This window comes from Lethenteron reissneri, chromosome 2 (assembly GCF_015708825.2).
Source record: "Lethenteron reissneri isolate LAM-NWPU_2019-01 chromosome 2, ASM1570882v1, whole genome shotgun sequence".
NCBI classification, from domain to species: Eukaryota; Metazoa; Chordata; class Hyperoartia; order Petromyzontiformes; family Petromyzontidae; genus Lethenteron; species Lethenteron reissneri.
The window spans coordinates 4,892,091-4,905,343 of record NC_083780.1 but is presented as its reverse complement, the minus strand read 5'-3'; the positions used below and the strand labels follow the sequence as shown (position 1 = coordinate 4,905,343).

General features: G+C 48.0%; 1 protein-coding gene across 3 annotated transcripts in view; it reads left to right on the top strand.

Moving 5' to 3' along the window:
• Positions 1-12,682, top strand: part of LOC133342081 (putative ATP-dependent RNA helicase Pl10) — a 28,251-nt gene extending 15,569 nt beyond the window's left edge. For all 3 annotated transcript variants that reach the window (XM_061551019.1, XM_061551010.1, XM_061551027.1), the window contains exons 16-19: positions 465-582; positions 696-846; positions 1,073-1,251; positions 2,861-12,682. In XM_061551019.1, the coding sequence (XP_061407003.1) occupies positions 465-582; positions 696-846; positions 1,073-1,251; positions 2,861-2,955 (543 nt within the window). In that variant the 3' untranslated portion in view covers positions 2,956-12,682. The remainder of the gene's footprint in view (positions 1-464; positions 583-695; positions 847-1,072; positions 1,252-2,860) is intronic.
• The last annotated feature ends 571 nt before the right edge of the window (positions 12,683-13,253 follow it).

Sequence of the window (13,253 nt, the reverse complement as noted above, 5' to 3'; positions counted from 1 at the left end):
GCCATTGAAAACGAGATGCGACAGTACAAGCAACTCGAACAAAACGAGATTAACAAAAAGAATCCATCCTTGAATTGAATCGAGGACCCTCCAAATCTTCTTGGTTCTTTCGGTAGAGTCACGTAGAAGGGAAGTAATAAAATAATAAAAATAAAACATGATAAAATAATTCTCACGACGTTTCGGCCACAACGCAAGCAGCCGTCCTCAGGTGGAGAACAGGTCCGTCAAGTAGACAGTCTGCTTGCGTTGTGGCCGAAACGTCGTGAGAATTATTTTATTATGTTTTATTATTTTATTACTTCCCTTCTACGTGACTTTACCGAAAGAACCAAGAAGATGAATCCCTGCAGTCACGAAAGCTTTAAATCGAGACCCTCCAAATCGTGACAAATTGTCCAATCGCTGAGGAAATGAATGGTCACATGACTTCCGCTTTACCTCACCCACCTGCTCTCCCCCAGGTGGCAGCACGTGGGTTGGACATCCCGAACGTGAAGCACGTCATCAACTTTGACCTCCCGAGCGACATTGAGGAGTATGTGCATCGCATCGGACGCACGGGACGAGTCGGCAACCTGGGTACGCGCACGTGCACACACATCCACAGCTCCTGCACGCGCTGCACTGGCGTGCACAGGTACATGCACACAGCTGCTGTAAACTCACGCACACACCTCCGCCACCCCGTGCAGGCCAAGCGACGTCGTTCTATAACGAGAAGAATGAGAACATGACGCGGGAGCTGCTGCACCTGCTGGTAGAGGCGCACCAGGAGGTCCCCTCGTGGCTCGAGACGATGGCTCAGGAGCACCGCAGCAAGCCGGCACGCGGGCGCCCCAAGCGGTGACCACCACACCAAACAGCCAACCACCGACACCGCAACACTCGCAACATCAGCCGTTGTGCTCGCAATATAATGCATTACTCACAGCTCGCTCGCATGACAATTCACTGAATGTCCGCTGATGGTGGTGGCGTGCGTGAACTGTGATACACGGTGCCCGGTGTCATCACCAACCCATGTGTCCTCCCCTTCTTGTTTTGACAATTCTTCCTCCACCACCACCAGCTTTGCCGGAGGATTTGGTGGGCGAGACTACCGGCAGACGAGCGCCGGTAGTGGCGGAGGGACGTACAACGCTCACCAGCGCGGGGGCCCGCGGGGGGCGCCAGGGACCACGACCGTGTGCAACCCGGGCATGGTGCGCGGGGTCGGGGCTGGGCAGCCCACACGGGGGTTCAACCGCGGTGAGAGAAGGGGGGAGAGTTGGTGGTGGGGGAACAGCGGACAGAAACACATTCACATATATTCACACACTGGTACAGAGAACAGCGATCGAGATCGACACACGGACATACAGACACACGTGCGGTAAGTCCTCACTTTAACGTGTGGCGTTCACGCAACGCGTTTTCGCTAAAACGCGGTTCTTCCATTTGGGGAACACTTTTCGCACAATGCGGAAAACGCACCGTTATAACGCGGAACGCGCACACCGTTATCACGCGGTTTCTGAGCGGTCCAACGATGGACTATTTTCTTGAGCTGCTCAGCTGAGCAGTACGACACAGTATGGGGAATGATACAGTAACAGCGCGTACCCTCCGTTATTTGTCCCACCATCTTAACGTGTGTGCTTATATTGTATCGCGCCAAACTTTATCGCGACATTATTTATGGGGAATTGTTTTTCGCTTTACCTGGCACTTTTCAGGAACACATTTAGCGTGTTCAACGAGGACTTGCTGTACAGGGACAGAGACACGGGGACCAAGATAAAGACACATACAGGGACGTTTGAGGGATTAATTGTTGTGTGAGGCGGGAGGGCAGGCCCACGTCCACACAAAGATCCCTTTTTTAGGCTTAACAGACTGTTGGGGCAAGTGCTATAAGCAAGCATTTATGAAGGCCCGAACGGCAAATGAGGGCGTAGGTGGCCACAGCACCACATCCACTGTGCTTTGTCACCCCAGTGGCGATGTTTACATACTGCACCGGGTACTCGTTGGAGGCTGAGTAGACCTAGGGAAGACCCAGGACCGAATCAGATAATTGTCACTGGTGTTGGCCATCAGTGGAATTTGAACTCAGGCCGCCGTGTTTGTAGCGCAGTGCACTAACCGCTCCCCACGCACACACACACACGCACATGCATGGACAATACAGGAACATACACAGACATGTGCGTGCATGTGCGTTTACATGCATTTTTAAATCCTTTATATTAAGTTCGCTTGCTTGCTTGCGCGCTTACGACCGTGCAAATCTTTCGGTCGTTTTTTATTTAAATCCTTTATATTAAGTTCGCTTGCTTGCTTGCTTGCGCGTTACGACCGTGCAAATCTTTCGGTCGTTTTTTAACCCACTTCCCGTGATCCAATCGAGCTGACATTTTCCACACAGACTCGTTGTGCGTGACAATTAATTTTCGTGAAATTTTTTTTGCAAAATTTTACACTTTTTAGGAATTTATTTTTATATTTAATTACCAATTGCTTAATGCTGCCAGGCAATCATCTGACCCATAGGTGGCAGCCATCTCAAGCCAGAGGACGAGAGGACTCTAGCCGCCACGCATATAAAGGATTTATAGTGAAAAACTTTGTTTTTACGGGTTAATTTTTATGCGTGCGTTTGCCAGCTGTCTATCTCACTTCACCCATAACACTTGACGTGCCCTCAGAGTGAACCTAACCTGGCACAAGTGCATTGTTGACCGTCGCTGGCATTCAGTGTTGAATGGCATTTGTTGTTGTTTGTGTCGCCGTGTTTTTTTAAATGTGTGCTTGTGTCCATACATGCGCTCGTGTGTAAAGGAGTATAATACATGTGTCTGTGTATCTGTGTGTGCAGGTGGCTATGGGAACTTTGGCCACTTTGCCCCCCAGCCTATGCCAGGCGGTTTCCCTATGGCGTACGGAGCCCCCATGGATTGGTGGACCAGTTAGGCCGGCCCGGTACATGGCACGAGTACACAGCCAGAGTACACGAGAGAGATGAATTTCACGAGCACACGTCGTGCGTACACAGTAGTGACACACATGACAACAACACGAGCACACCGCCTCAACAACACAAGTACACAGCGAGATGAGCACACAGCAACAGCTTGTACATAGCTCGAGTACGCAAGCTAGCACAGCAGGATTAATATTGTGTGCACGGTGGGATGAGTATACGATCATATAACGTGAGTACACACTCACAGGTGGTAGTGCAAGCACAAGTTGCGTAGTAGGACATGGGCACGCAGTGCAGGTATACGAGGCTGACGCACGAGTGCAGCAGACGCACACGTGTGTATGTACGCATGTGTAAACACAGGCTTGTACACACGTTCTCACAAGCTTACTAGCTTACATGCGTACTCGCTTGTGTACACGCGCACGCACGCAAGTACACACACACACACGTGTCCACGCATTTGTGCACATTTACACACACGTACACACTTGCGTACACGCGTACGCACTCGCACGTACACACACCTTTACAAATACTTGCATGTACGCGCGCACACAGGCTCCCCTCCGACCTTGTACTCGTGTTTAACAAGACATAGTTTAAACGTATAACAAGTACCGACTCCTAATCTTCTTCTCTTCTTCTTGATGATTAATTCTGATTTGCTTATTAAAGTGTTACATTGACTTAGCTGCGTTTGAGGTTAGAGTAGCGGTTCCTTAAGTGATTACAAAAAAAAACGCGTTTCGCTAGCGGCATAACGACGAGGGGACAGAATTTTTATTTTCTTCTTAGATTCTTTTCTCTTCGATGAAACGTCGAAAAAGGTTTTGCATGGGAATCCAACCGATGCACTCGCACCTCGGGGGAGAGGGTTTAGCCCGGCACCACGACACGACGCAGAGTGGACCGAATGGGCCAAAGCACCACCACACCCACACCACGTCACGTTACGGGGAAACAATTTTCAGCGTCGTTCCGCCTGTCTAAAAGTTCGATTGACGTAGAGAGGCGCCGGGATTTAGCGTCGCTCCCACTGATGTTCCTCGTTGGTCGGGGATGTCTTGATATCTTGACCTCCTGACCTTTCCCTGTCCCCACAAAGCCCTAACCTGTGTATCTCTAATCCTAAACCCAAAGCAGCCCGAACCAGCTTAGCCTCATTGTCTAACACGGAGCTGGTTTGGTCTCGTATGATTATAGCGGCAAACAGGCCCACATCCTCTACACTGGGTCTGACCCAGCGGCTCTGAATTAAAAACAAAATTCAGCAAAGGGTTTTCGTTTGCTCGCGTTAATGAGAAGGGAAAGACAAACCAGAGAGAGAGAGTCCGAGGCAGTTGCACTCTACAGACATACAGGATGCACAGGCACGTGACATAGCGTGGAGCACACACACACACACAAGGCATAAATGCACTGACCACACACACATGCACTGACCTGGGCATGCACAAACACACACGCATAGAATTAGATACAGGATAACGCAAACGGCACTCACACATACTACACAAACACTCACTAAAGATAAACGCACACAAAGAGCACATGGGACACGCCACACACACAGCACGTCCATCCACAATTCTGTGCGAGTGCAACTGTCGATTGCAAATATTGGCTATGTGAAGATTTTTTTTATATATATGAATAGCCATTCTTACTGCTCTGCTAGCACCTCTCTCTCCTCTCACACGTTACCAATGTTGGGTTTTGTTGAAACGGTAAACAGGCGGCAGGAACAAACACCCGTGAACTCTAAAAATTCCCGGAAAAAACTCCTCTGCCGCGCTTATGCGGCGGTAGCATTGAGGTGATGGTGGTGGTGCGATCGGGCGCCAATTCGTGCCGACGCACGCACACACTCTCGTCTCCCTCGGAATTCTCCGCATCCACCTACGCACACACATGCACACCCTGTACTCACACCAGGAACGCCGTCAAGCAGGACAGGACGTTCACGATGTTTGGGTGTGTGGGTAATACGTGCAGGTGACTGAGTGGGGAGTTTTCCAGGCACTCGTTTGTATCTCAAGCTGTCTTGCATTTTGCAGTTCCAGGTGAGGTGCGTGGTGGACAGCCTGTGCCACAGCGGGTGAGGAGGTGGTGGTGGTGATTTTCTGATTGGTTAGCGAAGTGAGTTTATGCTTGTGCCGACGGTTTTTGGTCGGCAGGCCCCGCTTGGGCGTTTTTTTGTCAGTGAGAATAGTTGGTATGCGGTCAGGCAAGTGTCTGTCTGCCGCTGTCGACATGCCGGCTGTCTCCGCCGAGGTGTGTGCGTGTCTCTTGTCCGTGGAGTTGTCTATCGGGCAAGGCGAGTCGAATCGCCGGAGGATTTGGGTTCGCGGTCAAGTTGTATCCGTCCGCGGTTTAGATCCGCGGATGTGTTTTTTTTTTTACTTTCTTGGGCGAGATAAAACGTGCGCACTTTGCTGCCAGCGCGACTTAACGGCACCTCCATATTACACAGAGCTTTTAAAAGAAAAGAAAAATGATAATCGATTCTTTTAATGGGAACTTTGATCACAACTCTTAATGGTGCGATGGTTTTTTTCTGTATGTCGTCAAGTTTTTGTTCTGTTTTTAAAAAGAGTCCAAAGCTGTGACGCTGCGTGTGGCGTCGTAAGGGTATGTGTTTGAACTTTTCGGGCCGATGTTGCGGCCGATGACCTTGCCAGAGAGCGGCTGTGTTCATTTGTAAGAGTTTCACCGTGTTTGGTCGTTAAAGAGAGAGAAAGGGGGCGTGTCTTAGGTGATGGCACTAACACATGTATGCACAGACAGGTTTAGACACACACACACACACACGGGGCTATAGTTAGGTGTCTTAAACAAACAAGGGTCAAGACGGGAAAATACCACATGTGGTGTTGGAATGGACGCTTTAAATGCATCCGCAAATAATAGGTAAAAATAATTTTACGAAAAAACATGTAAGCAAAACCTAACGGAAAAGTGCGCGGAATAATACAATGTGGAATTAAAACGCGACATGTAAACGCAAGGCGGTGGGAATGAAATGCGATCCGAGGGCAGGGACCGTCGGAGACTATCGAGTGTCCGCAACGTTTCTTTCCGCAAAACTCAAACCACGGAAGGAAAACCTATTTAATGGAAGTGTTACCACGCGAACCGCATCCCCTCCGTTTTCTCCGTCTGCCGCTCTGCTGCGTCGGTGGGGAAAAGATTAACAAGCGACTCGGAGCACCCGCGTTCACCGCGAACAAACGTGCGAGTGAATAGAATAATTAATATTAACGATGACGATGATGACGACAGAGACCCCCCCCCATCCCTTCCCACCGGTTGACCCCATGAAGTCATTAATTCTGGCAAGATTCTGGTCATTTTAGACAATTCTGGTCATTTTAGATTCTGTTTTCTAGCATTAGTTTTGGTTATAGCTGAACGTCACCCTTTAGTCCTGACGGTTTTACAAAAGCGCCAATTTTTCTGAGCCATGGACTGTTGGTGCTCGGAGAAACCCAGAACTAACGTGACGGGTGGAAGTTGCCTTATTCCGTGACAGGCTTAATGCTTGGCCTGTTTTGCATCTTTGGTCGAAAGGGTTAAAATTACAGCGAGCTGAAGAACCAATCGACCCTGCTCATATGGGACAACTGACACCTCCCATCCTCATGCTTTAGGTGCCTTAGCTTGGCTTGAGGAGTTCTCCGATTGTCTCCGGTGAGCGGCGGTAATCAACCCGGGCCCTAAGCAAATGTGCCCGTGAGAGATGGGGGTTTTTTTCCCCGTCGTTTGTGACTTATTGCGATTTGCTACAGAACACGCGATTAGTCTCGGTTTACAAAAGTGAGCATCGATAGCGGTTCCGTGTAATTATTAGGTTTGCACCTGTGGGTCTGGAGTTCTCGGGACCGCTAGATATCTTGGGAGTAGGGTCTGTGTCAAATCAGTATGCTGACAGGTTCTTATCTCCTGAGTCGCGAATGCTTGTTGTACATATGCGACTGCATAATGCTACTCGCTAGAATGGGGGGGGCACTGTAGTGACATTTTGACCTTTGCTCTTTCCCTTGTAACACGTGGAGTATGCTTCGCTACTACTAGTCACGTGCCACCCGCTCCAGCCTACCAGCGACTCGGAAAATGTTGAGCGAGAAATTATGTCCTTTGTCATCATCGTCATCGATTGTAGGAGTGTAGTGAGTCGATGTGTCTCAGCCCGGTCACCGATGACTTGGCACGTACAAAACAAAAATGCACTTCCATTTCTGAAACGTGTCAACGAAAGGGCCTGCCTGTTTTGAATTAGTTTACTTTGCGTTAAGTTTGTGTAAAAGGTTTAAAGAGGCTATTAATGCTAAACTATGATAGCTGCTGTGGGTTTGACGCAGAGGCGCCGTCTGTTTTTTTTTCGTTAATATCGTGGAAATAAAATCTAGCTGGAAATGTTAGCGATTTTTTTTTGTTACACTCGGCCTAATGCGTGAACTTGCGTTCATCCCTTCCCACCCCCCTTCCCTGTTTATATAGCGAAAACTGAAATGTGACAATATAATTAATAAATTGCGCGATAATTTAAAACAAATTCCAAAAAGCACGACCAGGAGGCGGGAGGTGTAAACGATGCACCAATACAAATCGATTCTCGCCGTCGCGATAAATACACGTGCCGAGTCTGTTGTAGATGATCGATGCGTCTCGATCCGTATGCTTTGTACGTTCTGGGATGACGTGATTCCCCTGCAACCTCCTGAGGACGCGTTCACCGCAATGTTTACAAAAATAACCGGTCATCGAATCGCGACAATTCATCGATTCGTCGGCGGTGCGTGGGGGTAGAGATGTGAATGTCTCTCCAAGTCGGCAACGTTAGTGTAGTTAGTCGAAGCAATAATAAGAATGGTGATGATGTCATATTTTGTGTTTAGATGCAAAAATTTATCTGAAACTTCGTAACAAAAAAAATTGGCGGCTAGACGTAAGTGGGACAAGCGGGGTTCATCATCACCTGAGCCGTTTAGTTTATTTCTTGGCCAAAAGAAATAAATCCTCCGCAGTGGTAATTTTTACGCGGAGTTAAACCTCGATTATCCGTGGGCACATTATTGAGGCGCCAGATTAAAATGCGCTTACAAGTTTGGCCTGGTTTAACCATTACCTGCTTTCGCATGATGGGGGGGGGGGGTTCAGGAGAATTGGCACCCACGTGACCGCAAAGCACGCACATAAACGGATTACTTTTAAGAACCCCCCTCATTCGACATCGGTAAACACTCGGAACAGCCTAATCTCCATACCTTTGGCAACCGCCGCCTTATCCTGGATTCCCCGGCCCCCCCTCCCCCTTATCCCGGATAATCGAGCGTTGACTATTTCCAAAACCAGCAACCACATTTTGTTTTAAGAGCGCGAGTATTTATATCGTCGCGGAATGTTTTTTTTATTGGAAGCTAAAGTGGAGGAAGACGTCAACTTACTTGAATTGGGTTTAACCTTTAACCTTCGACCTTGCGCTGCTTCGAGAAGTGACCTTTTATTATGTGCGCACACACCGTTGTTTAAGCTTGCGGGCCCGACCTTGCGTTCGATAGAAGTTTCCTGCCAGACTGCGTCATCGGAGAGCGACGAAAGATTAATGTGGTGCCAATCGTTACAAAAGGTAATTTTAAAAAAAGGCTTAAAAGGTGCTCACGCCACTGCTTGGCTGTACAAGGACCTCCGCTCACGGGAGCTCTTGAAAGCCTCTCTGTGGAGGGTATTTAAGAGTAGTGATAATTATAATTTCATTTGTTTTATCTGAAAAAGCCTCACCGAGTCTCAAGGCTCTCCCCTTCTTCATAGGAGTTGTCCTGCGATGTTGGGATGTTTTTGCCGATTTAACGTTATTGTAATGTATGTTTAATTGGACGAGTGGTTTGGCTTCAAGATGCGTTATGAAATCGGAGAGCCCGGAGAAATCCCCACCCGCGTGTGCACACGATGGGGGGGGGGGGGGGTAATGACGCTTGAAAAAGCTCCGCTATACGGACGGGTTTGGCGAACCAACTTGCTGTGTTGCCACCTCGGGATGATTGACAGCTCGTGACGGCAATGATCTCTAGGTTAGGGTTGTTGGCGTTGTTAGTCTTAGGGTTAGAGTTCATAGTCTTAATGTATGATTAGCAAGGTCAGTGCCGATAATTGTTGGGGGAGAGTTGGCGCTGATGGTTGTATGGAAGGATAGGGTTTTTAGTTTTAAGGGTAGGGGATAGGCTTATCGTTGTTGATTCGTATGATGGTAGTGTTCAGATTAAAGTTATTGGTGTTGAGAATAGTATTCATAGGGTAGGAGTCAATTGGCGTTAAGATTGGAGAAAATAGGAGGAGCGTTTTTGTGAATGGTCATGTTGGGGGAAGGGTTGTATTGTAAGGGATATGATTAGGATTGACATTCAAGTTAGAGTTAATACTTATTACCTGGTGATATGAAGGTGTTTGGGTTATGATTTAGGACCTATAGTATGAGTGTTAGGATTATTACACGAGGGTAAGCTCAATGTTTTAATAGTGTTAGGACTTGGGGTATTGGTTAACTATAATGTTACTAGTGTTAGTATTATGACTAGGACTTGCGTCGTTAGGGTTATATTCAGGGTAGAGGTTATGGTTGAGCATTAGAGCAGTGCCCGAATGTAAAGACTTCACGTTAGGACTGCCAAGATCGTTGACATTTTAACACGAAAGTCATTTAACTCGCTAACTGGGGAGTCCGTATAGTCGAGACTTAAGTGGTCAACACTCCAACATGCAAAACAATTCACTGCACATGACATGTGCACGCGTGTGTACATTTGCACAGCCCAGTGCATGTGTTTATACACACACACGTACACGGGTGTGTTTGCGCGCGTGCGCGTAGCAGTGTGTGCAATACGCTGAGTGTGAGGTCGTGTGGGTGGCTGCGTAAGCTGTATGGTGTCTGGTGTGGTGCCGTCTGTGCACTACGAGGTGTAGTAAGAGTGTGCGCGCGCTGTGCATCGTGCATACGCCATGGTGTGTGCACGTGTGTACGAGTGTGCGTGCACTGTGTGGTGTGTATTGCATACACTCGGGGGAGTGTGGTGTGCACTGTGCGTGGTGCATACACTTTGGTGTGTGCGTACAAGCGTGTGCATTAACATTGAGGCCTGAGCTGCCGTGCAGCCAATCTGTGCCCCATAGGGAGTTTTACCTTTGAGGTCGGATTTCTTATCTCTGCGTTTGAGCCTTGGGACCAAGCCCCTTGCATTAACTCTCATTTACCTCCCCACTCCTCCATGCTGCATTTGTATCCCGTGCAGTCCCGATTGTTAGCAGGGCATTACGAGTTATCACAACCAAAACGCCCTGTCGGATCGACTCGGCCTAATTATCATCATCGTCTCTGCCGTGGCGGATAAAACGAGCGGATAAAACGAGCGCACACCGCTCATTGGGTAGTCGATGGGGAAGACAGGTTTTTGCCATAGGAATGTGGAATTTGCATTACTGGCTCAGGGTTTGACCAACAGAAAGTGAGCGCCACCCAATGCTCATTCAATCGGGGAGGGGGGGAGGAGGGGGGAGACACTTCATACTTTTTCTAAATTTTAAAACAAAAAAACGTATGGAGAACGATAAAGACAATTAACCTCCTTTTTTTAAGCTGCCGTTTTTTGTACGATGAAACACAAAGATTGTAATTTATTTTTTTGCACCTAAGCTGAGAAGCCGACGTGGGGTGGTTTGGGCGTTGCGAGTGTGGTATTTTATTTTTATATGAAAAAAAAAACCCAATAACTGGAGAGAAGCGGCTTGGGGGGGGCGGGGTTTGGGTCAGGCTACCCACGACCTCTTCTGCGTGCGCGTGACCTTGCCGTGACCTCACGGCCACAGTCGCCACCGTGGAACCCGCGTCGTGTGTTTTTGTAACGCAGAGCAGCGCTGCCTCGTTCCACGTTAAGCTCGGCTGCGACGATTTTGCCTTCAAACAAATTTAATCCGTCGGCATCAAAATGCTTTGCTAAGGCTGAGCTTTTGTAGTTGTCGTTGTTGGAAGCGAGAGTGGCGTCTCTAACGACCAGAGCTATCCCAGCGCGAGAACCCACCCCGGAATAGAATCAACGGAGCGTATGATAGAATGCTTGTCGAGTTTAAGTCGTAGTCGAGAATTGGTGCAGGAGCCTAATTCCGTTGATTTTAGAAGCTTCGTCACTTCTGATGCCCTCATTTCATCCGATACATAATCCTCACCACATCTAATACAGAACCCTAATCACGTACAATATTGAACTCCAAAAACGGAACCCTTATCAGACACAGAATCCTCATCTCATCCAGGACAGATTCTCTAGCCCCATGAAATTCAGAGCCTTCATCTCATCCGATTCATAACGTTTGATCCATCGAATATAGAACTCTTAGCCCTTAAAATTTAGCACCATCATCAAATGAAATAGTGAATCCTTGACCTATCTGCTACAGAATCCAGGTCGCATCAAATACAGAACCCTGCATCATAATCTACTACAGTATCCCTCCTCATCTCATTAGTCTGCCTTAGCTCAGCCCACAAGTTATACCGCTGGTTTGGCTGAATTAATGAGTCGTCATCCTCATGCAAAATCTTGAGACGTTGCCAACTTTGTGAAAAAGTTTGGTTTGGCTTCGAAAAAGTGTTTTGATTTGGCTTACAATCGGCGATACACTGGGCACAGTTAAGTGGCTCATCGGCAATCCACCGTGGGCCACATGCAAACTTTGTTCAACTGCGCGATTGCTCATTTACAGACGTTGTTGCGGCTCCTGTGTTTCACGTCATCTGAACGAGAAAATGTTAATTTATTTCATGAGGTCGGGTTCCCATGAGCTCAAAGGTTCAGGGTAAACAGTTGAGGTTGGGTGTTTAAAGATGAAATTAAAGAAGCTGGCACGAAAGTTCACATCGGGCAAGTTAAGTTATTATTATTCCCGCATCCCTTTTCCACACACACTCAAGTCTGGACAAACGGCCCAGCGGTGTGTACCTGCGTGCGTGAGTGCGTGCATGCGTGCAGCGATTGCCTAACATGTGGATGGCATCCTTTGTTTAATTAGGTGAGAGCCCTTTTGGATTTATCTTTTTTTTTTGCAAGGGGAGGCACTGATGGGTTGGAGACGCTTAAAGAAGGACGGTTACTGACGTTTTAATTCTTAGCCCCAGTCGAGGGCTACATTAACGCACAGGCTACACAATGGCCAGCTCTTGCGAATGGTGTCACGGGGTTCCGAAACATCTACGTTACAGCCGGCTGCGGGCTTCGGCAAAACAGAAAATTTTCCCTCGTGAACCGAACGACGTATGGCTATACCTGTAGTCGAACCATGCTCAATGGCAGCAGTGGCTGTCTGATTGCCACTGGGCCACCCACCGAGCCCCCAACCCTGCAGACAATTTGGCTAATTAGAGACTTGAATGGGGCTGGTGTTGGTTAGTCGGGGTTAGGGCTACGACCCCTAACCCTGACGTGGTGCAGCAATATTGGTAAACTATGTCAGGGTTAGGCAGGGTTAGGGATATTACCATAATCCCTGACCTGGTTTAACCTGGTGTTGAGCTGGGTCAGGTTTAGAGTCAGGGAAAGGGCTATTGCTGTAAACCACAACCCGGTTTTACCTTTCGTGCTGGGCTGGTGTAGAGTAAGTATGTGAGGCAAGTGCGAGATTCACAGCCCAGTCCCTGTCCAGACTTGCGTTTGAATTAAAGAGTTCAGGCCCTATGTAAGACACCTCTCTATAAATACACATAAATATATAAGGTATAAAATAAATCCTCAGCAGTTGTGCAGAAATCCATGGATGCCGTTTAACAGAAGAACCTTTGTTCGCCAGGTGCTTTTTACGTGCATTTAATATGCAAACGGTGGCACACATAAACGTTGACTGGAATTGGGCAGAGACAGCGAGACAATTTGGTGGCGATTATCGTAAGGACGGTGATTTTTTTTATTTTCCACAAATTTCTGTCGCTCGGTTCGTCGACGGTAACAGCGGAAATGGGAAAGGACCGCGAGCGAGGATAAGTTCATTTCAGTTTTAACGGACTCGTTCAACTTGGTGCGCGAGACAAACGAAAGCGAGATGGCTCGAACGTCTACGGAGTTGTGACTTAATTTAAAAAGGAAAAAAAAATGCAAAACTATTATTTGCGCGTTTGTCGTAACTTGAGACGGATCACGTAAAAACAACACGCTTAAGTGTGCGGGCGGGCGGGCGAGTGAGCGAGGTCGCCTGTGCGACTCCTGCAATGACGACAATAAAACCGCAGTCCGTCGTT